Source organism: Saccopteryx bilineata, chromosome 8 (assembly GCF_036850765.1).
Source record: "Saccopteryx bilineata isolate mSacBil1 chromosome 8, mSacBil1_pri_phased_curated, whole genome shotgun sequence".
In the NCBI taxonomy this organism is placed as follows: Eukaryota; Metazoa; Chordata; class Mammalia; order Chiroptera; family Emballonuridae; genus Saccopteryx; species Saccopteryx bilineata.
In genome coordinates, this window is record NC_089497.1 from 92,973,289 (window position 1) to 93,000,098 (window position 26,810).

At 32.6% G+C, this 26,810-nt stretch overlaps 1 protein-coding gene across 3 annotated transcripts in view; it reads left to right on the forward strand.

The window, feature by feature from the left end:
* Positions 1–26,810, forward strand: part of SI (sucrase-isomaltase) — a 140,663-nt gene that overhangs the window by 47,283 nt on the left and 66,570 nt on the right. For all 3 annotated transcript variants that reach the window (XM_066241417.1, XM_066241420.1, XM_066241419.1), the window contains 10 exons: positions 663–834; positions 4,101–4,217; positions 6,827–6,981; positions 7,802–7,886; positions 8,657–8,713; positions 12,134–12,258; positions 14,904–14,992; positions 22,736–22,785; positions 23,599–23,769; positions 25,922–26,077. In XM_066241417.1, the coding sequence (XP_066097514.1) occupies positions 663–834; positions 4,101–4,217; positions 6,827–6,981; positions 7,802–7,886; positions 8,657–8,713; positions 12,134–12,258; positions 14,904–14,992; positions 22,736–22,785; positions 23,599–23,769; positions 25,922–26,077 (1,177 nt within the window). The remainder of the gene's footprint in view (positions 1–662; positions 835–4,100; positions 4,218–6,826; positions 6,982–7,801; positions 7,887–8,656; positions 8,714–12,133; positions 12,259–14,903; positions 14,993–22,735; positions 22,786–23,598; positions 23,770–25,921; positions 26,078–26,810) is intronic.

Genomic DNA, 26,810 nt, shown 5'->3' on the forward strand with positions numbered 1-26,810 from the left:
ATTGAGTTAAAGTCCATACTTCTACATTTTATTTTATTTATTTTTAAATTATTGCCTGGTTAATTCCTTTATTTTTAATTCTTATTTATTTTTGAAGCTATTTTAATTGAATTTATACAAGGCACCAATTACACATTGTATAGATTTCAGGCATACAATTCTCTAATACATCATCTGTATATTTTCTGTGTGTTTACCATCACACATCAAGTCTACCTTCCATCACTATTTATCTCCTTTTTACTCTTTTTCTTCACTCTTTTTTCCTCTTGTAATCATCGTACTGTGTCTATAAATTTTTGTGTCTCTGTCTCTGAGCTTTTGATGTCTACATTTTTTATTAAAATTTTTCAATAATTTTAAGCCATGTATTTCAAAAAACAACTGTTGAGTACATACAAGACGCACATGTTTATTCAATTTGGTAAAGGAAGTTATTCAAAATTTGAATCATTTCTAACAGATTTACTTTTTCAGTTTTTGATCAGAATGTATTTAAATATGATAGCTAAATATAAAATTGGTATAATACATTGATAAAATAGTTGCAAATATTATAGCTTAGCTAGCTCCAGGAATGCATTTGAAATTAAAATTTTAGAATTTCTAAATATCAGTAATATTTTAAAGTATATCTTATATATTAATTTGACTATTTTTAGAGCTGTACAAAAAGTTTTTCCCGATAAGAGAAGCTTTATTCTTACTCGATCAACTTTTGCTGGATCTGGACACTATGCAGCACATTGGTTAGGAGACAATACTGCTTCATGGGAACAAATGGAATGGTCTATCACAGGAATGCTGGAGTTCAGTTTGTTTGGAATGCCTTTGGTAAGCAGTTTCATATAATGTTATTCATAAAAGTTGTAAATTACACTTAATTTTGTAATATAGTTATCTTAATGATTTTAGTAAAATGATTAAAAGTATGTCACAGAAAATTCAAACTTGCCCCGTCCAGCTGGTTCAATAGAAAGAGCATCTGCCTAGCATATGAATGTCCCAGTTTCAATTTACAGTCAGGGCACACAAGAGAAGTTACCATCTGCTTTTCTCCCCCACCCTCTTCTTCTTTTCTCCTCCTTCCTCTCCCACAGCCAGTAGCTTGACTGGTTGGAGTGCAGACCAGGCACTGAGGATGACCTGATTGGTCCAAGAGCATCAGCCTCAGATGCTAAAAGTAGCTCGTTTAATTTGAGAATTGGTCCCAGATGAGGTTTGCTTGGTAAATCCCAGTTGAAGTGCATGTGGGAGTCTATTTTACTATCTTCTATTCTGTCACTTAAAAAAATGTTTATTCTTAGAGAATTTATGAGAAAAATAAGAATATGATCAATATCTTTACTATACAAGAAAATGGAATTAATAAAATTATTTTACTTTTTGTGAGAGAGAGACAGAGACAGAGAGGGGACAGATAGGAAAGACAGACAGGGAGAGAGATGAGAAGCATCAATTCAGCATTTTAATTTTTCATTCATTGCTTTGTCATATGTGCCTTGTCCGAGGGGGGCTACAACAGAGTGATTGCCCCCTTGCTCAAGCCAGCGACCTTGGGCTTCAAGCCAGAAACCTTAGGGCTCAAGCCAGCAACCATATGGACATGTTTATGATCCCACGCTCAAGCCAGCAATCCTGCACTCAAGCCAGATGAGCCTGCAGTCAAGCCGGATGAGCCTGTGCTCAAGCCCACAACCTTGGGATTTTAAACCTGGATCATCTGCATCCTAGTTCAACACTCTACCACTGCACTAATCAAATCAAAATAGTTCATTAAACAAATAGTAATAAAAATATAGCACAAAAATAGATTATATAATAAATATAAAGTACCAGATAAGATGGTTGAAAAAAATTGATTTTGATAATAAAAGTAAATGCAAAAGGCTAAATATTTTAGAACACTTGATTTTTAGTTTAGATTTAAAAAGAAAGCATTTTTCTCTATTAAAAAATAAGTTTTAAAAACTATTTAAAACTTTTATGTTAACTATTTAACTATTTTATGTTAAAAACAGAGAAAAATGTGCAATAAGCAATTTTAAACATAAGACATTGTATAAATCTCTTATATTAAGTAAAAAGGAGTGTGCAAAATTTATATTAAACACTAAAAAAATCCACTACACAAAGAAAAAAAATAGTAAATTATATGACTCATTTTTTTCTTTATACACACTGAACCAAATAAAAATCTAAAACTAACGAAACAATAAAATGCTAACACAGACAGATTCTAGAATCTGAAAATTTAAATAACATTATCAAATGATTCTTGAGTCAAAAAATAAACTGAAGAAAAATGGAAGGAATCCTTAAAAATTGAATGCTATCAATGTTTCATATCATAATGGTAGAAATTCTGCTAAGTTCATATTTAGAGTAAAAACTTAGATAATTAAATGTTTAGATTCAAAACAAGAAAATAATGAATATTAGTGAATGAAGTATATGAGTTAAAATAATAAAAAGGCACAACAAACTAAGCCTAAAGAAAGATGTAGGTAAGTAAAAATACAAAAAGTAATTATTGTAATGAAAGTAAAATTTGTAAAGAAAAAAATAACACATAAAATTACAAAGATAATTCAGAAAATTTAAATAAAATATAACAATTTATAGTAAGTCTTGTCCAAAACAAAAGAAAATATTAACCAGTGTTATAATGTATTTTAAGATAAGATGTTATGATAACCAGGAATGATAAATGATAACCAGAAATAAATGTAAAAACTGAATGTAGAACATTTTAAAGAAAATTTTAAGTAAATAAGATATACCATTTTTATGGAAAATAAGGTTCAATATCTTTGAAATATGTATTCTCCCCAAACTATTCTCCAAATTCAGTGATATTCCAGTTTAAATCATAAAGAAAATTCTGGGAATGTGAATGATTATTCTAAACAGTATGTGGAAGATAATCAATTTAAAGAAGGAAGAAAGAGCATAAAGATTTGCCTTATAAAATAAACAATATAAAGTAATTATACTTGACACTGGATATACAAATAGATTAATATGAAAAGAATACACAGGCCTATGCATTAATAAAAATGTGTTAAATGATAACATTATCACTGTAGATCAGTGAGTAAAATACCAACTATTTATGAATACTAATTATTTAAGAAATATTAATTACCTGCTGGGTACTCATATACAAGTGCATACCTCTTTTTCAAGGACCCTCCAGAAAAAACTATTAACTTTAATTTAGTATTTATCTTTTGTAAATACTTCTTTATATTTTTTAACTAGTAGATATGTGTCTATAAATATATATAGTATTGTTTTTTCATGTTTATTAACTTTATGCAAAGGGTATGTTGTATGCATTTTATTTTTCCTAAAGCTTTATGTTATGTGGCTCTCTACTAGTTCTCTATTGTATGTTTCATGACTATAAAATACAAATCTATGAAATTTATATATAGATTTCTTTGAGAATATGTAAAAAAACTTATTCTTTTATCATTATGTGCCTCAATATATGATTATTTTCTTGTTTATTGAAATGTATATTGTTGAATCAAAACCAGTTATAACCACTTGTATAGAGAGTGACAACACATGACATTTTCATTGGTAAGAATTGGCAAGCTTTGGGATAAAAAATGAAATGCAATTGTATATGAATACACATCAGGTAATATTTTTACTATTTCAGTCCTATAGTAATATTTTGTAAATGGACTCAAACAAGTAATTGGGGCATTTTGAAAGAGCAACATATTTTAATGTCATTTCCCTTCATGCACTGAATTAACAATGATTAGGTCAAAGAAGAAAATAAATAGAAAAGGCTAATAAAATGTATAAAGAGACAATGAAGTAAATAAAATTTAAACTAAAGAAGCCAAAATTAAAATGAAAAAGAGAGACAATAGGAAAAAAAGGAGTAAAATAATGCAATTAGAAGCAAGAATGTAACAAGAATGCAAAATAAAAAAGGTAGATTAAGGAAGAGTATTTGAACACAGTAAAACAAAAAAAATATATGTTATGGAAATTAATACATTGAAATAAAAAATGGAATGTTCTGGGAAAATTTGAGAATTATTAAATTGTAAATAATAGGTATATTTGTTATTTAGGTTGGAGCAGATATTTGTGGATTTGTGGTTGATACCACAGAAGAACTTTGCAGAAGATGGATGCAACTTGGGGCATTCTATCCATTTTCCAGAAACCATAATGCTGAGGGATATATGGTAAATATCTATTATTTTTCTTGTTTTGAATTAAAACATAATGCTGTATTTTAGCCAAGTGCTTAAATTTATATTGTAAAAGATATGGTCTGAAAGTTTGTAGCATAATCAGTGAACAAGAGTGGGAAGTCTTCTTCCCAATGCTTATAAACATTTTATATATGAAAAGTAGTCAGGTAGGCCTGGATGGTTGGCTCAGTGGTAGAGCACCAGCCTGGCATGAGAAAGTGCTAGGTTCGATTTTCCATCAGGGCACAAAGGAGAAACAATTATCTGCTTCTCCACCCCTTCCCCTCCCTCCTCTTTCTCTCTTACTTTCCTGCAGCCATGGCTCAAATTATTTGGGCAAGTTGGCCCCAGGTGCTGAGAATGGCTCCATACCCTCACATCAGGCACTAAAATAGTTCAGTTTTTGAGCAAAGGAGCAGCAGCCCCAGATTGGCAGAGCATCACACAGTAGGGAGCTTGCTGGGTAGATCCTCATCAGGGCATATGTGGGAGTCTATCTCTCTGCCTCCCTGCCTCTCTTAATTATAAAAAATAGTCAAATAAGGAAATCATGAAGCATAATGTAGTCACTGCATAAATATTTTATTTAAACATAAAACATAAATAAGTGTGTTAAATCACAATATTTTAAATTAAAGCTAAAGATATTTCAGTCTGGATTCTTGGATCCTAACAAGTTTCAGGTAACTTTTCTTTCATAATATATAATATACTATTAAGGATATCCAATTTTGCTTCATTGAAGAAACAAACAAAAATAAAGCTATTTGCAAAGAAATTTGAGTCCTGAGTCTTTCTATAATAAGCAAAACTGGAATGATATGTTGGGAATAAGTAAAACTAACACTTTTAAAAAACATGCTCTTGAACTGCTGGAACCAGAAGCAGAGGACATAGTGAACTCTTGCCAGCCCTGAGAATTCACTGTGGGCTCCTATGAATTTATTTTTCAGAGAGAATGGGGAAATTAGAGTAAACTATGAAGTCAATTAAGTGTACAATGATTAAGAAATTATTCACTGTTCACATACTGGTTACAAATAGACCTTTAATTCTATTTGAGAAGAGGGACAACCATTTAGAATTTAGCCTGGAAGGAGGCATAGGAAAATGGAAGTAAAATGTATAAATTAGAGATTAGCCACTTTCTAATCTATCTAAATTGTGCTTTCAAGAAATTTGAATTTATGGGAGATCCTGATATAAATTATAAATTGTACAGATTTTGTTTATTTATGTTCTCCAAAAAGCAGATGACAAAGCAGAATTAGACATGTTAGAGATATATTGGTGAAATACTTGTTTAGAATAAAGGGAAGAGGTTAGGAGAAAGCAGAGAGAGCCATCACTTCACAATTACGTCTGAGCCTAATGAGAGGAAGGCAAGAAAGTAAGTTTGATAGGAAGAATCACATGTTGGATCATAGAGTCCCTAATTCGAAGGACATTTCATTTAGCCCAGTGTTGAGTGCTCAAAGCAAAGTTGAACATTGGAAGTCATGTGTCTCCCAGAAATGCGCCTGAACAGCAGGAGATATAAGCATATTTACTGCCCTCATCGTATCTTAGGTGAGAGTCAGCTGATCTAGTTTAGGCTCAGCATAGAGTCTGACCTTCAAGTTGCAAGTCTGCAAGCTGGCCAGTCATCTCTGTTTCTTGAATTCCTTGGCCAGCAAACTACTGGGCTTATTTTCCTAATGGCAATGGTAAGGCACAAAGCAGAAAGTCCTCAGACAAGCACATTTTAAGCCCTATCTTGAATGTATCACATGGGCCAGAGTTTCACAGGGCTGAGCATGAAGTTAAGCAGTGGAGAAGTGTATATTCCATCTTTAGTGGTAAAACTACAGTTACATAGTAAAACTGTGGGTAAAAGAAGCATAGAAATTTGAGCCAACAAGTTAATCTACCAGAAGTAATATCAGTGAAAAATTTCTTGTATAATATTTTTCAATCTTCTCTGTATTTAAATGAGAAAATGTACTTTAAAATAAAGTTTCATTTAAAAATATCCAAAAGAAAACTAGAATTGTTTATATACTCTAATGATGATGCTCATGTATAATTTCAGTGTTTCATAAACAAGCTAAAATATATACAATTTGCTTTTAAAAATAGATTAAATGTTTCTATTTTAATTTTATGTGTATTTTAGCTTTCTTCCTCTTATTATTTTTGACAGAGACAGAGAGTCAGAGAGAGAGAGAGAGAGAGAGAGAGATAGGGATAGACAGAAAGGGAGAGAGATGAGAAGCATCAATTTTTCATTGTGGCACCTTAATTGTACATTGATTACTTTCTCACATGTGCCTTGACCGGGGGGCTACAGCAAAAGGAGTAACCCCTTGCTCAAGCCAATGACCTTGGGCTTTAAGCCAGCGACCTTTGGGCTCAAGTCAGCGACCATGAGATCATGTCTATAATCCTATGCTCAAACCAGCAACCCCATGCTCAAGTTGGAGAGCCTACACTAAAGCCAGGTGAGCCCACGCTCAAGCCGGCAACCTTGGGATTTTGAACCTGGGTCCTCTACGTCCGATGCAATATTCACTGCACCACTGCCAACTTTCTTATTTCAATACCTCTTTTTTATCTTATAGGATCAAGATCCAGCATTTTTTGGACAAAATTCTCTTTTGGTTAATTCATCAAGGCACTATTTAAACATTCGCTATACTTTATTACCCTTCCTCTATACTCTGTTTTATAAAGCCCACAAGTATGGAGAAACAGTGGCAAGACCATTTCTTCATGAGTGAGTACTATGTTCAAGAACTCTAATATCTTTAAAATTACATTTGCAAATATATTAAAAGGTGAATGAAGATAAATCAAGATGTGAAGTAGATATATGCTCCTTGTTTTTACATTCATAAAAAATGATATGATGAACTGTGGAATGACAGTAATAAATATAATTAATTCAGTGATTTGGATAAGACTAATTGAGAAATGTGAGTCTTGAATAGAACTTAAAAGGTGAAAGGTATAAAGAATGTATTAGGGAAATTATATCAGTAAACTAGAATAAATGTACAATTATTAAACACATAATCATGTATAGATTGTGAAATTAATCTAAATATAGATCAAATGTGATATAGTGAAAAAAAAAACAATTAACTGTGTTATCTTAGTATTTCTTTACCAAGGCAGGACCTTTCATCAAAAAATGACTAAAAACCTTTTTAAATCCAAGTCAAAATGAGAATTTATAATGAGGAAACTTTCAAGAGAAGAAAGTAGAACTGGAAAGACTTTTGGTACTTTATGAACCCATCTTACCAAAGAAAATGAACTAAACAGAATAGTTGTTCATTACATATAAAATGTAACCTTATCCTATATGATAAGTTTTTTGAATCCCAGATGAACTATTTTCCTTTTCTTCCCTTCCCAGCATCAGATGGACTATATATAAAGACCTAAGAAATACAGATTTAAAATGACATATCAAATCAGTAAAATTAAAGCTAATAATCATTCCCAAAGAAAAACTAAAAAGATAAACCAAACAAAGAATTTGGATAAACTTATTTTTATCATTATATTTTAAACATTGTCCTTGTTCTTAGGTTTTATGAGGATACAAACAGCTGGTTTGAGGATACTCAGTTCTTATGGGGCCCCTCATTACTTATTACCCCAGTCTTGAAACAGGTAGGTTTGAAAACTTCATAAATTTATTGCTTAAAAGAAAGTTTGTACAACCAAATCTACACTAAATTAAAAAAAAATCTTTATAATAGACGTTAAGAAACAATTTCAATCTGATAAATGTCAAATTGAATTCTAAAATGTGGAAGAGGTTGTGAAAAACTATAAAATATTAAGTAGATTTATGCTTTTGGAATATAAAATGTGTAACAGAAATAGAAAATAGCAAAAAAAAGTTGTTCTGAAAAAAGAAAGTTTTATTTATGGAATCGAAATAGAATTTTATAGTACTAATAGTAAACTCTTGTTTAAGTAAACATAGACTTTGAAATTTCTCTAAGTTGGAGATTAAAGGGAACATGAATACCAGCTGATTATATGAAAATGTTGCAAGAATAGTGAAGTGAGTTTTTTGTTTTTCACCTATTATGTGAATGCCATTATGTCCATGGAAATATATGGAAAAGAATTTGTTCACAATCAAAATTACCAGTATATTGTAATGATACAAGTTTATATATACATTATTTTAGTTGTCACATAAATTACTTCTACCTTTGCTTTTAACATATTTTATATTATAATATTTTCTAAAACTAGTCATACAGATTTTTGATTATTATTTATAAAAAATATTAGTATAACAATACAGAGGAAGCTTTTTACTTTTACTATGAATAGCCAACTTAATATTGGATAGAATTCATTTCTGGGAATTTTTAAGTAAAAAAATAGTTACAAATATAGATAAAAATTATTTTGAATTATTATAGGGCACAGATACAGTGAGTGCATACATTCCTGATGCTACTTGGTATGATTATGAAACGGTAAGTAACCTTATTATTATAATAGGCTAATAAATATTGTATTGTAAAGCATCGTTAAATAAAAACTTAACTCCAAACACATACCATTTCTATGTATATAGTATTTCTGTTATTATGAAAAATTAATGATTTCAAATTTGAATAATGTAAAATAATTGTGCATCTTCTTTCACGTAAGAAAGTATATGCTTTGTTGTACATGATTAATGTGAAATTATATTTTCTTACAAAAATAGTAATATTCATTGGTGATTTTTTAAAACTTTTCTTATTTTATATATTTATTATATTGCCAGAAAAATAAGTGTTGAGCTAACCTTAAACACTTATTTTTATGCAGTACCTTTTAGTATCTGGAAAATATTTTTATTTTAACTTTAAAAAGGTAGCTTTACAGTATTCATATATATATATATATATTACACTGGGGAACAAAATTTTTGTTGCATCCGCAAAAACACCTGTTCTTACGTAATTCGAGTGTGCTGATCTCAAATCTGACATTAGTTTTTCTCTGTAAGCTACAGTTTTTTTTGCAATTCAAGATTTTAGGTTTTCATCTAATTGTAAAATTTTCAACATTTAGTTTAACATAATGAAGTAGAATGTCTTCATGGGCATCATCTTTGTAAAAATATAATAATTTATATACTGCAGTAAATACACTAATACACTAAAAGATATGATTGCATCAGAATGTGTCTACAATTTCAAAATACAGTGTGTCCGTAAAGTCATGGTTCACTTTTGACCGATCGCAGGAAAGCAACAAAAGACGATAGAAATGTGAAATCTGCACCAAATAAAGGGAAAACTCTCCCAGTTTCATACCTATTCAGTGCAGTTTGATGTGGGCTCATGCACAGATTTTTTTAGGACTCCTCAGGTAGCTATCTCGTATAGCCTCTACAGATTCGTCACTGACTGACGGCCTACCAGAATGGGGTTTCTCCACCAAACTGCCGGTTTCCCACCAAGTAATTGTTATTCCTATGTGGTGGCACTTTGTTATAAATGCGCCAATATTCACGTTGCATTTTGATCATGGATTCGAATTTAGTGAGCCACAGAACACACTGAACTTTCCTCTGTACCGTCCACATCTCTACTGGCATGGTTGTGGGCTGCTCTGCTGTATACACGGTGTTACATCATCATCTGTGCATGCACACATGCTGCCACATCATCCTACAGAAACTGAGAGGGTTTTCCTTTTATTTGGTGCAGATTTCACATTTCTATCGTCTTTTGTTGCTTTCCTGTGACTGGTCAAAAGTGCACCATGACTTTACGGACACACTGTAGATCACATAAAACACTTATTTTAATCATAACATTTCTGTAAAACATTTAAATTCTATTCAGGCAAAAATTTGCGTTTGTAGCTCTTGCGTTTGTGTACTTGTTGAGGACAATCTAGTTTGATGCTCAAGCAATAGTCTGCTCATCACTAACAGCTCCAAGATTTTTGGGAAACCTATCAAGGTGACTGTTCAGGAAGTAAATCTTAATGCTCATGTTACATCCAATGTTGCAGAAAGCCAACAGCATCCTTTGAACCAGAAGTTTATAGTTTTCTGCTTTTTTGTTGCCAAGGAAGTTCTTTGTAACTGCCACAAAGGACTGCCATGCTGCTTCCTCCTCCTTATTCATCTTCCTGTCAAATTCTTCATCACATATGAGGGTTCGAATTTGAAGTCCATTGACTACACCTGCTTTTATCTTCACACACACAAGGCAGGAAAAGCAGAAATAATATGTTGAAAGCATTCACATTCTCTACTCAAAGCCTGAACAAACTGCTTCATTAAACCAAGTTTGATGTGAAGTGGGGGAAAAAATGATCCTGTCTTGATTAACTACAGGTTCATTCACAATATTTTGCATCCCTACTTCCAGAGCTTCATGTTTCAGCCACTCCTTCTGTGTCAAGTGTTTCTCCTGAGCTCAGCTGTCTCACAAGCACAGAAAGCAAGGATACTTTGTGAAAACTCTCTGTTGTCCTAGCAGAAAATTTACCATTTTAAGATCCACACAAATGATCCAGTTATGCTCGTCATACTTCAGAAGGCCGAGGACAAATTTTATGTCATACTTACTAACTCATTCAGTTCTGGTTGGCTAAACGGCTGAGGGGTTAATGACTGCTTGGCATCAGAAGAAGACCCTTCAGATTCTACAACCATTTCCTCATGCATCTTATCAAAATGCACTTGATCACCATGTTCACTTTCTTCATCCTTAGAAGAAATAAAACCAGTGAAAACTGGAACCAGGAGTGTCTCAGAGTGTGGGATAGGTCGTATTGCTGAAGGAATATTAGGATATGCGATCATATGCCATTTTTTCTTGCCAATGCCCTTTGTATGGATCAGACAGAAATAACAGTCACTGCTGTGGTTCTTAGGTTCATGCCAAACCATGGGAATACCAAAAGGCATTTCTTTGCATTTTCCTTTTGTCCAGTCACAAAGCATTTCCTCACAATTATGACACAAAATATGAGGAGCCCAATTCTTGTCTTGATCACCAAGGGGAACTTGAAAATAGGCACTATATTCATGTGTCACAAATAATGAAATATTGCGCCTTTGATGTTGAAGTGTGTAACAGCCACATATATAAAAGAAGGTGTCAGGACTGTTCTTTCATTTACACTTACTCATAGAAGCCATGATTCAATCTTAAAACAAAATAAGAGGGTGTTTTTATCAGAGAATAATTTTTACATTTAAAAACAACTACAATTATGTAAAAGTGATGTTTGTAAAACATTAATTGCCTTGTGGTTATATTCAATCCAAGAGTCGTTGCCCTTTAACTCCTATTTAAAAACCAATGCATGCCATTAACTGTAACAAAAAGAAATTAAAATTGCATGAAAACTAGAGCATGCACCAAAAAATGGATTTCAGATTTAAAATAAGTGATGCATAAGTATATAGAAACAGTTCTAAAACCTCATGCAACAGAAAATGAAAAAAAAATTGTTCCCCAGTGTTATTTTTAATCAATCAAGACATTTTGAAAATATTTCTTTTAAAGGCATTACTTTGCATAATTCTTATATTTGCTAAGCAGACCCCTTTTTATAAAAACAATAATTTAAAAATAATTATTTTTAGAAAGTTGACTTTGAAACAAAGAATAAAAATAGAACAAATTAAGAATATTGTTAATTATTGTAGAAGGAAAATGGATTTACTTATGTTGATTTTCTTTGAGAAAATGAACTAATTTTTCCCTAGTTGTTTAGTAAATTGAAAAAAATTGAGTGTTTTAGTTAAAAAACAGTATTTATTTGTATGATATGAATTACTCATAATAAAAATGATTTCTATATGTCAATTTTGATGCTTGTATAATGAGGTATAAAGTCTTTAGTCATAATAAAAAATCTATTTAACTTTCAAATATTAGGGTGCAAAAAAACCATGGAGAAAACAACGTGTTAATATGTACCTTCCAGGAGACAGAATAGGATTGCATCTTAGAGGAGGTTATATTTTCCCCATTCAACAACCTGCTGTAACTACAACTGCAAGGTAAAATTAAGAATTATAAACTAAAATCTGAAATATTATTTGGTTTAATAGTTCACATTTTTTAAGAATCAAAAATTAATGTTTAGTTATTCTCCAGAACATATTTGACATATGGAGGGATTACTTAAACATAACTATTATGGTTACAAAAAGAAGAATCAAATATATATATATATATATATATATATATATATATATATATATATTAGTGCAAATATCTTGACAAAAATATACATAATTATATTTTATTTTATTTTAAAAAAGTACTGACATTTTTATAAGATATGAATAATTAAAATTAATATTTGATTCAGAATAAATATGTAAAGTATTAAAGTAAATTCTATACTTGAGAAAATTGTCAGTTATTAAATATTTGGATATTCAATACCTGAATGTCACCATGTTTTTCTTTCTGCTAAAAGTGTTTTAAGTTGATAAATTAAGTAGATAGTTCTGTTTAGGTAAAAAAAAAAAAAGATAGAAACGAAAATACTTAGTGAGAATTAATTTCATAAATAATTAGAAAAATGGAAGAAACTTGAACATTCTGGTGCTTAATTTTGTAGCATTCATTCTGGGTACAAAGGCACAAAAGACATCATATTGAATTTACATATTTCCTATGTGAAACCTCAACACATAATCACTAGCTCTTCCTTACCCTTATGTATTTTCTTCATAATGTTAGAATACTTAAAATGATATTACTTTTTTAATATGTTGTGTGTTTACTCTTCTAGACTATAAACTTCATAAACACAAGAACTTGACTTTTGACTGCTTTAATACGCAGACCAATAACAGTGCCTGGTCAATAATAAGCTATTTTCTCTAATTAATTTGTTAAGGAACAAATTAAACGTGAATGAATGTGTGTCAGTAATTTAAATATTTTGCCATTCTAGAATTGATTACTTTAATACTGTGTTTCATGACTGTTCTCATAAAAATTGTTTATACTTTAGAGCTGTCTTAAACAAGAGAAGCATACACTTTGGTGAGTGCATACTAGAAGGAATACTGGTATATTCTGGCATAGAGCAGTTGCCTAGACTGTAAGCCTCACAGTTACTCTTTTAGGTTTAAAAACCTAAAGTAGCCTGACCAGGTGGAGCCACAGTGGATAGAGCGTTGGACTAGGATGCAGAGGACCCAGCTTTGAAACCCCAAGGTCACCATCTTGAGCACAGGCTCATCTGGTTTGAGCAAGGCTCACCAGTTTGAACCCAAGGTCGCTGGCTTGAGCAAGGGGTTACTCACTCTGTTGTAGCCCCCTGGTCAAGGCACATACTAGAAAGCAATCAATGAACAACTGAGGTGCCCCAATCAAGAATTGATGCTTCTCATCTCTCTCCCTTCCTGTCTGTCTGTCCTTATCTATCTGTCTGTCCTATCTATCCCTCTCTCTGTCTCTGTAAAAAACAAACAAAAAAACAAACAAACAAAACTCTAAAGTAAGCCTGGCCAGGTGGTGGTGTAGTGGATAGAGTGTTGGCTGGGACTCAGAAGACCCAGGTTTGCAACCCTGAGGTCGCAGGCTTGAGTGTGAGCTTATTCAGCTTGAGCACAGGCTCACCAACTTGAGCTAAGGGTAACTGGCTTGAGTGTAGGATCATAAACATCACCCCGTGTTTGCTGGTTTGAGCCCTAGGATGCTGGTTTGAGCAAGGGGTCACTGGCTCAGCTAGAGCCCCCCCATCAAGATACATATGAGAAAGCAATCAATGAACAACTAAGATGCCTCAGTAAAGAATTGATGCCTCTCATCTCTCTCAGATCCTATCTGTCTCTGTCTTTCTAGCTTAAAAAACCCTAAAAACCATAAAGTAATATATAACTACAAAAAAGATTTGTCATCACATGTCTCATTTCTTATAATTAGCTTCATTTCTAAGATTATTAAAAATCTCATTAAGCATTTTAAAATGTTATATAAGACTATCATTTTATATGTAAGATGTACCCTTGATACATTGCAATTTAACATTAATTGAAATGTGAGAAATACACAATGTATTGTGCATTCGTAAAATTTTACCATTTTAATTGAAATATGCTGTTTAAAACCTTCTGGTGTCTTAGTCTCGAAGAACTCCATTTTATTTATTTATTTATTATTTACAGAGACAGAGAGAGGGATAGACAGGGTCAGACAGACAGGAACGGAGAGATTAAGAAGCATCAATTATTAGTTTTTCATTGTGCATCATGACACCTTAGTTGTTCACTGATTGCTTTATCATATGTGCCTTGACCGTGGGCCTTCAGCAGACCGAGTAACCCCTTGCTTGAACCAGTGACCTTGGGTCCAAGTTGTTGAATTTTGCTCAAGCCAAATGAGTCTGCGCTCAAGCTGGCGACCTCAGGGTCTCGATCCTGAGTCCTCAGCATTCCAGTCTGACACTCTATCCACTGTGCCACTGCCTGGTCAGACAAGAAATTCATTTATTATATTTATTCCTTTCATTTGCTTTCTAAGCATATAAATCATTTTTATCATTGAAAAATTAATGTTTTACTACTATGTTTTTATATGAATGCAAACTTCTTACAAAACCATGTTTGAAATGAACTTCTTTATACGAACTTTTACTATTATAAATTTATTTTTAATCATATATGCACACAAACTTACTTAACAGCCGAAAGAACCCTTTAGGACTTATAGTTGCATTAAATGAAGATAATACAGCAAAAGGAGACTTTTTCTGGGATGATGGAGAAACTAAAGGTAAGTCTCAGAAGGATATGCTTTTAGATATTTATTCTGATGATGAAAAATTATGACTTTATTGATGGAAATTTGCAGCTTTTAAAAAGTGTCACAAGTTTTAATTTTTATTTCTTGTTTTTTAAATCTATTATAAGGTCTTATATTACTTTATGAGGTTTAATAGTGTTCTTTAAATTATATTTTTAATTAAAAATCTATTTTTTATTGATTCATTATAAAAGTCTTTGAAAACAGTAGATAGATCATTAGGTTGTTATTTATAATTAAAAGTTAAATTCACACATGTACAAATTGCATTATCTTTTAAAATTTCTTACATGATTGTTGTGGTTAAAATAACATTTTTTACTGTAAAAATAAAAGAAAACTAACATCTAAACCTTTAGTTAATGTCAATTATTTGATAAGAATGTTACCATATAAATGGTTTACTATTCATTTCAATTATTGTCTTATTTTTATTTCATAAAGTAAAACTTGAGAATACAGTAAACCAAGAGAACACTGAAAGCCAATATTGCAAATATTTTTTTATGCTGATAGTAAATTTATCTGTTTGGATATAATTTATTACAACTATCATCATATGTGTTAAGTATGTGTATCCAATTTCTCTCTCTTTTTTTTTTTTTCTTTTCCAAGTGAGAGGAGGAGATAGAGAGACAGATTCCTGCATAGGCCCCAACCTGAATCCACCTGAAAACCCCTGTCTGAAGCCTGTGCTCTGCCCATCTGGGGCCATGCTTGCAACCAAACTATTTTCAGTGCCTGAGCCAGAGGCTCCACAGAGCCATCTTAGGTGTCTGGGCTAATGAGCTTGAATTGATTGAGCCATGACTGTGGGAGGAGAAAAGAGAGATAAAGAGGGGAAGGGAAGGAGAGAAGTAGATTATTGATTTTTTTGTGTTCCTTGACTAGGAATTGAACTGAGGACATCCCAAAGGTCAAGGCTCTACCACTGACCCAAATGGCCAAAGTTCCAATTTCTTTTATTAGATGATTCTTAAATTCTTTAAATTTAATTAATTGGGGTATCATTGCAGGTTTCAAATATACAACTCAAAAAAAGACAGCATCTGCACACTGCATCACTCACCCACTGTCCCAAAAAGTCATTTTCTCTTCCCATTTAACCCTCCTTTGCTCACCTCCTCATAACACCCACCCTCTTTTCTCTCTGGCTATCGTCACACTGTTGTATGTGTCTGTGTGTTACATATAACACCCACACCCACACACACATATCTTCATTTTTGCTTAATCCTTTCACATTCTTTTATCCAATTCCCCAAACTCCTTCTCCTCCAACTGTCAGCCTGTTCCATGTATCCATGTCTTTGTTTCTATTTTGTCACTTTATTTTGACCATTATATTACACATACAAGTAAGATCATATGACATTCTATTTCTCTCACTGGCTTATTTTACTAAGTAGGTGTTTAAAAGCATAATATTATCTATTACATATATATCTAATATTAATATATATTATTACTATATCTAATTATTACTATATCTAAATATTAATATATATAATTATTAATATGTATCCATATTAAAGACTATTTTATGCCTTAAAACATTCAAATATTTCTAAATTAATTCCAAGAAGTAGTCTATTTATTGGTGTGCTCTCTTTAAATTTGAAAATATAGAATCTATTTTGTTTTATCAAATTTCACCAATATAGATTAATATATATTACCACCATATATCTGCTCCACCTACAGCTTGCTCTTGTCAGTTAATGGTAATTTCATCAGTACAAAATGCTGAAAACCTTAGAATGACTTCTCTTTTAAAACATAAGAATTTTTCTTGCTGCTATTTTTTTAATTTATGATTTTAACTTATTGCGTTTACATAGATTCAAGTGTCCCACCGAATATATCTACTCCCACCCCCAATTTCCCTTTGCTCCCCCTTTGCCCCCTCCCAAAGCCTTTCCACCTTCCCTCCAGGATTTGCTGTCCTGTTCTCTATAATGCTGTGTTATGTATATATAATTTCACCAATCTCTTTCCCTTTTCTGATCCCATGTTCGCTTCCACTTTCCCTCTGAATTCTTTCCCTCTGGTCCCTTTGATCCTGCCTCTGCCTCTGTTCCATTCCTCAGTTCACACTGTTCATTGGATTCCTCAAATGAGTAAGGTCATATGAAAACTTTCTCTGCCTGGCTTATTTCACTTAGAATGTTAGTTTCCAGTTCTATTCATGTTGTCACAAAAGGTAAGATTTCCTTCTTCCTCACAGCCATGTAGTATTTCATTGTGTATATGTACAACAGCTTTTTAATCCACTCATCCACTGATGAATACTTGGGCTGTTTCCAGATCTTGGCTATTGTGAACAATGCTGTAATAAACATGGGGGAATATTTCTTCTTCTGAATCAGTGATTTGGTATTCTTAAGATATATTCCTAAAAGTGGGATAGCTGGGTCAAAAGGCAGTTCCATTTTTTATTTTTTGAGGAATTTCCAAACTGTTTTCTACAGTGGCTGCACCAGTCTGCATTCCCACCAGCAGTGCAGAAGGGTTCCCTTTTCTCCACATTCTCGCCAGCACTTATTCTGTGTTGTTTTGTTGATGAGCGCCATTCTGATGGCTGTGAGGTGATATCTCATTGTGGTTTTAATTTGCATTTCTCTAATGACTAGTGATGTTGAGCATTTTTTCATATACCTATTGGCCGTCTGTATGTCCTCTTTGGAGAAGTGTGTATTTAGTTCTTTTGCCCATTTTTTGCTTGGATTGCTTGTCTTCCTGGTGTTGAGTTTTACAAGTTCTTTATAAATTTTGGTTATTAACCCCTAATCAGATGTATTGTTGAATATGTTCTCCCATTGTGTGAGTTGTCTTTTTATTTTGTTAATGGTGTGTTTTGCTATGAAAAGGCTTTTTAGTTTTATATAGTCCCACTTGTTCATCTTTTCCTTTACTTCACTTGCCCATGGAGATAAATCAGCAAAAATATTGCAGTGAGAGATACCGAAGAGTTTATTGCCTATGTTTTCTTTCAAGATGTTTATGGTTTCAGAACACATTTAAATCTTTTATCCATTTTGAGTTTACTTTTGTGAATGGTGTAAGTTGGTGATCTGGTTTCCTTTTTTTGCAATTATCTGTTTAATTTTCCTAACACCATTTTTAAAAGAGACTGTCTTTACTCCATTGTATGCTCCTACCTTCTTTGTTAAATATCAATTGTCCATATAAGTGTAGGTTTATTTCTAGGTTCTCTGTTCTGTTCCATTGATCTGTATGCCTGTTTTTATGCCAGGACCAGGTTTTTTTTAGTACGATAGCCTTGTAGTATAACTTGATATAAGGAAGTGTGATACCCCCCACTTTATTCTTCTTTTTCAGTATTGCTGAGGTTATTCGTGTTCTTTTTTGATTCCATGTAAATTTTTGGAACATTTGTTCTGTATCTTTAAAGTATGTCATTGGTATTTTAATAGGAATTGCATTGAATTTATATATTGTTTTGGGTAATATAGACATTTTAATGATGTTTATTCTTTTAAAGATTTAAAGATTTATTTATTCATTTGAGAAGAAGAGGAGAGAGAGATAGAGAGAGAGAGAGAGAGAGAGAGAGAGAGAGAAAGGAGGTGGAGCAGGAAGCATCAACTCCCATATGTGCCTAGACCGGGCTAGCCCAGGGCTTCAAACCACTGACCTCAGCATTCCAGGTTGACACTTTATGCACTGCACCACCACTGGTCAGGCTACCCTATGTCTTTTGATAGGAGAATTTAATCCAATTACATTTAAGGTTATTATTTTAAGGTTATTATTGATATGTAGTTATTTATTGCCATTTTATTCTTTAAATCTACATTTCTCTTTTACTAGATTTTTTTCCTGCTTTGTTCTGTTTACAGCAGGCCCCTTAACTTTCTTGTTTGGTTGTAGTGAATTCCTTGAGGGTTTTTTTTTTTTTTTTTGGTCTGGAAAACTTTTTATTTCTTCTTCTATTTTAAATGATAGCCTTGCTGGATAGAGAAGTCTTGGTTGTAGACTGGTTTTTTTGGTATTACTTTGAATATTTCTTTCCTCTAATGTTTCTGTTGAGAAGTCAGATGTCATCCTTATGGGGGCTCCTCTGTAGGTAATTGACTGCTTTTCTCTTACAGCTTTTAGTATTCTTTCTTTAACTCTTAATTTTTGTATTTTAATTATGATGTGTCTCGGAGTAGGCCTCTTAGGTTCATCTTTAATGAGATTCTCTGTGCTTCTGGAACCTGTGTGACTTTTTCCTTCAGCAATTTAGGGAAGTTTTCAGCTATGATTTCTTCACTCAGATTCTCTATCCCTTGATTTTTCTCTTCCCCTTCAGGAATCCCTATGATGCAGATGTTGCTTCTCTTCATGTTGTCACAGAGCTCTCTTAGAGTTTCCTCAGACTTTTTAAGCCTCTTCTTGCTGCAGTGCTTCTGTGCTTTCATTTATGTTGTCCTCTAATTCACTGATTTGGTCCTTGGCTTCATCTATCCTGCTTTAAATTCCTTCTAGTGTGGTCTTCATTTCTAATATTGTATTTGTCATTTCTGACTGGTTTCTTTTTATTATTTAAATGTCCTGTTTGATATTTGCTATCTCTTTATTTAGATGCTTGTTATATCCATCCATTGTTGCTCTAAGATCTTTAAGCATCCTAACAATCATTATTTGAAACTCTGCATCCAGTAGTTTGGTTATTTCCATCTCATTCAGATCTTTTTCTGGGGATTTTTCTTGTTGATTTATTTGGATTTCATTCCTCTGTCTTCCCATTTTGTCTGTGAATAAGAAGGGTGTGGCCAAAAAAGACCAATAGGTGTGGCCTCCGTGTTTCCTAGGTGTGGTCTGTCTGCGGGACTGCCATCCCCTCTGCCACTGCCACTGGTGTTCATGCATGGGTGTTGCAGGTGCTGGCCTGCTGCTGTGGTGGCTGTAGCTTCCTCCTCGCTACCACAAGCAGGACTGCATTCACGTGCCCAGGCTGCTAGCCCTGGCTGGCCCTCATCCTTTGCATCACCCCTACTGGCAGGACTGTGCTGCCGCCTCTGGGCTGCAAGCCTTGACCAGCTCCCTGTCTCTGCCCCACTCCCATGGGTGGGGCTGCGCTCGCAAGCACAGCCACAAGCTGCAAGCCTCAGCTGGTTCCCTGGCTTGTGCTTTGCCCCCATGGCCGAGACTACAGGCAGTACTGCTCTCGCTAGTCAGACCTCTTTCATGCACTCTGTCTGCAGTCGCAACAGCTCCTGGCTTCTGTCTCTATGGGTGGAAATGCGCTCACCCCCAGGCTGCAGCTGCCACTGGTCCCTGGCTTCCCTGGCTTCCACCTCAGCTTACGGAATCATGTTCCACTTCCCACTGCTGCCCACCCTCTGAGGAGCACTCAGCAGTGTGTGGGTGGCAATGTAGCTCAGACCTCAGCACTCAATACTGTATCCTTGATGGTTCCCTGCTTCTAAGTGATTCTTTGCTCTGAATGTAGCAGGGGAGCTTCTGTTTGGCTGGTGTCCTGTTTCCCTTTGCTGGTATTGCTGGTTTCAGAAAAATTATTCACTTTAGCTTTGGGGAGTGACTCAACCCAGGGGTTAGGGTGGCTGTCCCTCAAAATGTTTCTCACTGTGCCTCCTAGATTACACTCTTTTCTTGCTACTTTGGTCCTCTCAGCTCTCTCTGTCCCCCAGTGCCCTGGGTGAGTAGCTGTGAAAGAGGTTTTCTGCATGATCCCTTTGAGAAGAATCCTGGGTCTGAGAAATCTCTCTCTTACTCACAAACAGTATCCTGGCTTGTTTTGCAGCTAAATACTGTTAGTACGTCTCTTCTAGGCTCTGGGGCTGCAGCCTGGGGCTTTGGTCCTGGGTCCCAGGACCCTCCACTCTTGGGAAGCTTCCCTCCTACCATGTGCTGCCGCTTGCTCCCAGGAGCTGGACAGCACTCTGCATTTTCACATTTTCTACCAGTCTCAGGGTGGCTTCTTCAATGATCTGTGGTTATAGATTTATCTTAATTTAGCCCAAACTTGGTTTTTCCAGATGATGGTTCTTAAAATTAAGTTGTAATCCACTTTGGTTCTGGGAGGTGAAAGTTAGAATGTCTGCCTACTCCATTGTTATCTTGCCACCCTCCCTCTTGCTGCTATCTTTTCTGGATCCTTTCATCAGCTCCACCACTAACATCACTATCTTTCATTTTAATTACTATATTAGCTATTTAAATGTCCTATAGGTCTATAGTTCATGTCAAACCATTTTACATTTTGTTTACAATACAGCAGCTAGAGTCAATCTTTCAAAAGGTGATTCAAATGATCCTACCTCTACTAAAAACAATCTAATGATTCTCTATTGTACTGTCAGGAGCCACAATTTTTTTTTTGTATTTTTCTGAAGCTGGAAACAAGGAGAGACAGTCAGACAGACTCCCACATGTGCCCGACTGGGATCCACCTGGCACGCCCACCATGGGGCGATGCTCTGCCCACCAGGGAGCGATGAGGAGCCACAATTTTTATCAAGACCTAAAGCACTCACCATTACCTGTAATTTTGTGTGAACTCACACACACACACATACACAAAGAGTTTCCCCCTACAGATCTGCATTTCTCATTCTTGTCCAACACAGCAGGCTTCTTACTCTCTCTCAAATACCTTAGAGCTTAAGAATATTAGAGTGAGATCTCCCATGAGAATACATTCTAAACATTTACTAAATAGAAATGTCATAGAATTCGACTCCAATGAACTAAATTATTTATAATTATCAATAACAAAAATGTTGAGATAATACCTCTGTTGGTAGCATGTGATACTTGATTTTAAGACCATTTTTATTTCTTTAATGATAGCAATTTCTCAAATATGTTTCCTTTTTCTACTGGTAAAACTTGATATTGATAATTTACTTTTAAGTAAGAAGATGTTTAAAAATAAGAAGCTATGATTTAACCAGTCAAATACTATGGTATTTATATAGTTCTGTGTTTTGAAAAGATAAAATTACAAGTTTATGAATAATTAACATGTAAGTTAACATGTAAGCAAAAAAAAATGACCTTCAATTCAGGCTCTGATTCGAATTTTATTTCTTAGGATTAAAATTATAAGTAAGTCAATGTTATTGAAAGTATCATATATAATCCTAGGATTATGTTATATTTTTATTCTATTTCTGATATTATTTTGGTCATAATTTTAAGTTTTTCTGTTAAATATGTTGATAAAATTTTTGTTGAAAATATGGTACACAAAATTATTGCCTTATTTTTTTCTTAATAAAGATTATCTCAATCTTTATCATGTCCTTCGATACCCTCTTTCATACTTAGTCTTTCTCCAAAAGATGAAAAATAACTAAAAGATACAAAATTGTGTCATATTTTTCTACAAAAAAGTAAATGTTGCATAATTTACTAGAAAGAGATAAAATATTGGTTAAAATAATTAGTGTACAGTGATGTTTATTTTACTATAAGTTTTGGTTTTTTTGAATTTTAATTTTTTAGCAATCTTTGAAAAATTAAACTAAACAAATATGCATTTATTACCTTTGCTCAATGGGAAAATATACTACCAATATTATTTAGAGATAATTAATATAACTTAATTTAAAAGGATAATGTTTAATTTGCTTTATTAATAATGTTTTTTACATTTCTTTAGTGTTTATAACTGTAAATATAGAGCAGACAGTTTAATAATACATTTTTATCTGCTAATTTTATTTTTTTACATTACAGACACTATCCAAAATGGCAACTACATTTTATACACATTTTCTGTTTTTGAGGTAAGCATTATTCTTGGATACATAGTTAAATATATACCTTGTTAAGATGCCTGAGTTATGTCTTTATTATGAATTTTTTTTGAAATGTTTACATTTACTTCCAGATTTCATTAGGATAAAATTAAATAAAATATTAAATTGTTAAATTCTAAATAAACTGTTAGCTTAAATTTTTATATTTAAATGTAATAAATGAGTTAATGATGAAAAATTGATGCATAGAAGTTTTCAGACTTCTTAAAGTATTATATCTGGTTCAAATAACATGCCTGAAGAAGCTAATGAACAAAATAAACTAACACAAAATAGAGATAATTTCATAGATAGGAAGCAGGCTGACAGCTATCAGGGCTGGGATGCTGAGTGAAAGGGGTGGGGGAATTGAACAAAACAAAAAGAGAGGAAAAAAAGAAAAATAATTTTAACTTATCTGCATAAGTTTTAATATATTAGTCACAGCAGTAATTGTCATGAGTTTGAGATGAGGATGAAAAATCTATGGACAAGGTTAAATTTTGAATAACTAATAACAATGTTTTTTATAGATATTAAGCTCTTTATATGTTAATTTTTATGAAGCCAAGTTAGTCTACATTAAGAGTATTTTAGGTAATTTTTGATAATAAATGTTATGGCATGTGTACAAAAAATTGAAAAGAGTTGCTAATTTATAAATGTTACATGGATGTGAAGAGCTAGTGGGAATAAAAGGATAAATGGTTTGCTCTTTTCCTATTTTAAAGCTGCATTTTTCTTTCATTTTGGTGTCCAAAGATCTTCTATTTAATATATAACATTGTGTATTTTTTTCAGAACCAATTAGATATCATATGCACACATTCATCATACCAAGAAGGAACTGCTTTAGCATTTGAGACTATTAAAATCTTTGGGCTCACAGACACTGTTACAGAAGTTAGAGTGATGGAAAATAATCAGCCAGTGCAAACTCACTACAATTTTACTTATAATGCTTCCGTCAAGGTAAATTTAATCATTTTAAATATTTTATACTCTCACATTTAATATTATATAACCATCCAGTTCTTGATTTTGTGGTTATTTTTCTTCATGATAAAACTTCTCTTTCTTTTTCCTCTTTTTGTGTTGCTGGTATTCCATTTTGTCATTCCAATTTATATTCAGATATTAATATTAAGGATGCTCCTTACTACTTCTATTTAATTTTATCTTGATAGCACTTGTATATACCTTCCTAGTGTTTTCTTATACCATTATCCTATTCTGAATTCTAACTTACAACATTCTAAATAAGTTAGCTTCTCATTTAAGACTCTTTAAGATATTGATTTAGGCCATATCTTTAGTTATTCTACCCGCTCCTTCTTTTATGAACTTCCATTATCCTCAATATACCATGTACATTTTTCTTCAAAGTTTTGTTTACACCTCCCTTTCTACTACAAGACCTGTCTTATAATTTTGTTTCTTTGAATAGGTATATGAAAGAGAATAAAGGAGTTGCAAATGGGGCTTGAATTCCAGGGCTGTGGCCTCTTCATTTAAACATATTAAATAAATCTTACATTATCTTAGTCTCCTCACTTTTAAAATATAATATTTAAATCAGAATTTTGCTTAGGTAATAAATCCATGTACTTAAAATGTTAAACATAATAATTTAAAACACAAAAGTGATGTTTACTGGTTTTTAATTTTTGACCATTTATATATTACTAAATTATCAGTATTATAAGCATAAATAAATTCTAAATTATTTTAGAAATAGAATTATTTAGAGTATTTTTAGTCTAACTCCTAAGATTTCTGGCCAAGATTTTTTCATTTAGAAATTTTTATAAGAATATGTATTAGTTATTTATTCTTTATTTAGTAAGTATACTATAATTTTTATAGTACTAGGACTACAGAAATTAATCAATATAAAAATAATGAAGATTTTCTGAGAACTTTATGGCTCTAACCATATGTATACAGAACATATAATGCAAAAATAATTTTATTTGGTTTTTGTGATTTCAGTTTATATCAGTGTCTATTTTTATGTTTATGTAAAGGTTCAAACAGACAATAATAGATATAACTTTTTAATAATTTGCTCTTTCTGCTACACTTAGATTGATTTTTACAAGAATTTTCATTCCTGAATGTAGAGTTATGAAAATAATTTGATATAAGAAACTAAGCTATACAGGCCTGACCTGTGGTGGTGCAGTGGATAAAGCATCGACCTGGAACGCTGAGGTCACCAGTTTGAAACCCCCAAGCTTGCCTGGTCAAGGCACATATGGGAGTTGATGCTTCCTCCCCCACATTCTTTCTCTCTCTCTCTCTCTCTCTCTGAAATGAATAAAATAAATTTTAAAAAACCACACACAAAAAACATATCTAAGCCATGCAGATGAAACTCTGGGATAAACATTGCTCAAATTATTCTCAAGTTATATAACCAATAACAAGCATAACTGTAATATTCTAATGTAAATAATTGTATATTAGAATATATATTTCAAATGTATATCCATATACACATGTATATACAACTATTCCTTTTTTTTGTTAATGCCATATTATCAACCATATAACTTATTTCTGAAACATTTTAAACAACGGTTACAATTAGAGACAGACTTAAAAATATAAGTATTTTTTTTCCTCTGACACTGTGAACCTCCCTAACAACCCAAGTGATCAACTTTTTCTTCCCTTTTCTTTCCTTGAGGGATCTAACATTTATTTCATTCCTAGTATGTCTTTGACATTATGCTGGGTGCTTTAAATTTTACATAGTCATTCTGTATAGCAATCCCTTTTAGTAGGGGTAGAGATGCCAATTTGAAGGGAGAAGAAGTTGAGGATAGACAATTTACCCTAAGATACATGAACATTAAATAACAGAATTGAGAATTCAACTCATGCCCAGATTTAAAGGTAATGCTTTACTACAGTTCTCATAGATTTCCTGTTTTGAGGTTCTAGTCATTCCAGTGGCATGAGATATTTTCTCCTTTCAATTTTATTAGTTAAGTATCATATTAAAAAATTTATAATTTATGAAGAATTGCTGTGATTGTTGCATTTTATAAAAAAAAGTTAAGTATTTTAAATTGTCCAATGGTCAGAAATATTCTTTAATGTTTCTTTGTCTTCAAAGAGTCTCCTAATTTACAATCTCAAGTGTAACCTTGGCAAAAACTTTACCATTCAGTGGAATCAAGTTTTTTCAGAAAATGAAAGGTTTAACTGTTATCCAGATGCAGAATCTGCAACCAAGAAAAGCTGTGAAGAACGAGGCTGTTCATGGCAACCGGTAATAAGAATTTTAATTACGATTTATGGTCTGATTTTCATAAGCATTTCACTATAATGTTTACATATTCTAATTTTAATTCTATAGCATATAAAATAAATATACCTATATAAGCATTTGGAATTTGAAATTAGGACTTCTAATAAAAAAATTATCTTCATTTTAATTGATTCTCCAGCCCTAGTTTAGTAAATGCCAGATTAAATGGAAGTGTAAATTGCTTTTAGAGACTTTGGATAATATAACTTTATTTAATAAAATAGTAGTGTACTTGTAGGCTATACCTGACTAACTTAACTAAGCAAGATATTATGCTAGTAGAGGACAGTCTTTCACAAGTATTGTCTCAAGTTACTAAACCATTTAAAATTGATGGGGGGCTATGTCTATCTCACTACATGATAATTTATGTGCAATAATTTTGGTCATACTTTCAACAGGACGATGATAGCTATTGATAGCAGAAGTTTTTACACAAAACAATATAGGCATAGTCAGTCCCCTCTTGTTATGTCTATGTTTCAAATTCTATGCTTTTGGTACATCATTTGGTTTTCTCAGCAGGAACATTTATTTAGTGTAGTGGGCTTGTTTATAAGAACCAGTCATGAAATAAGGAACAATATAGTTTCTTTATAAGTGGTAGAAAAGCATTTTAAGTATATGTCCATCATGGGGTTGTTGTAGAGCCATTTTATCTACAAAAAGCAATGTGGTCAATTTGAAGAATAAA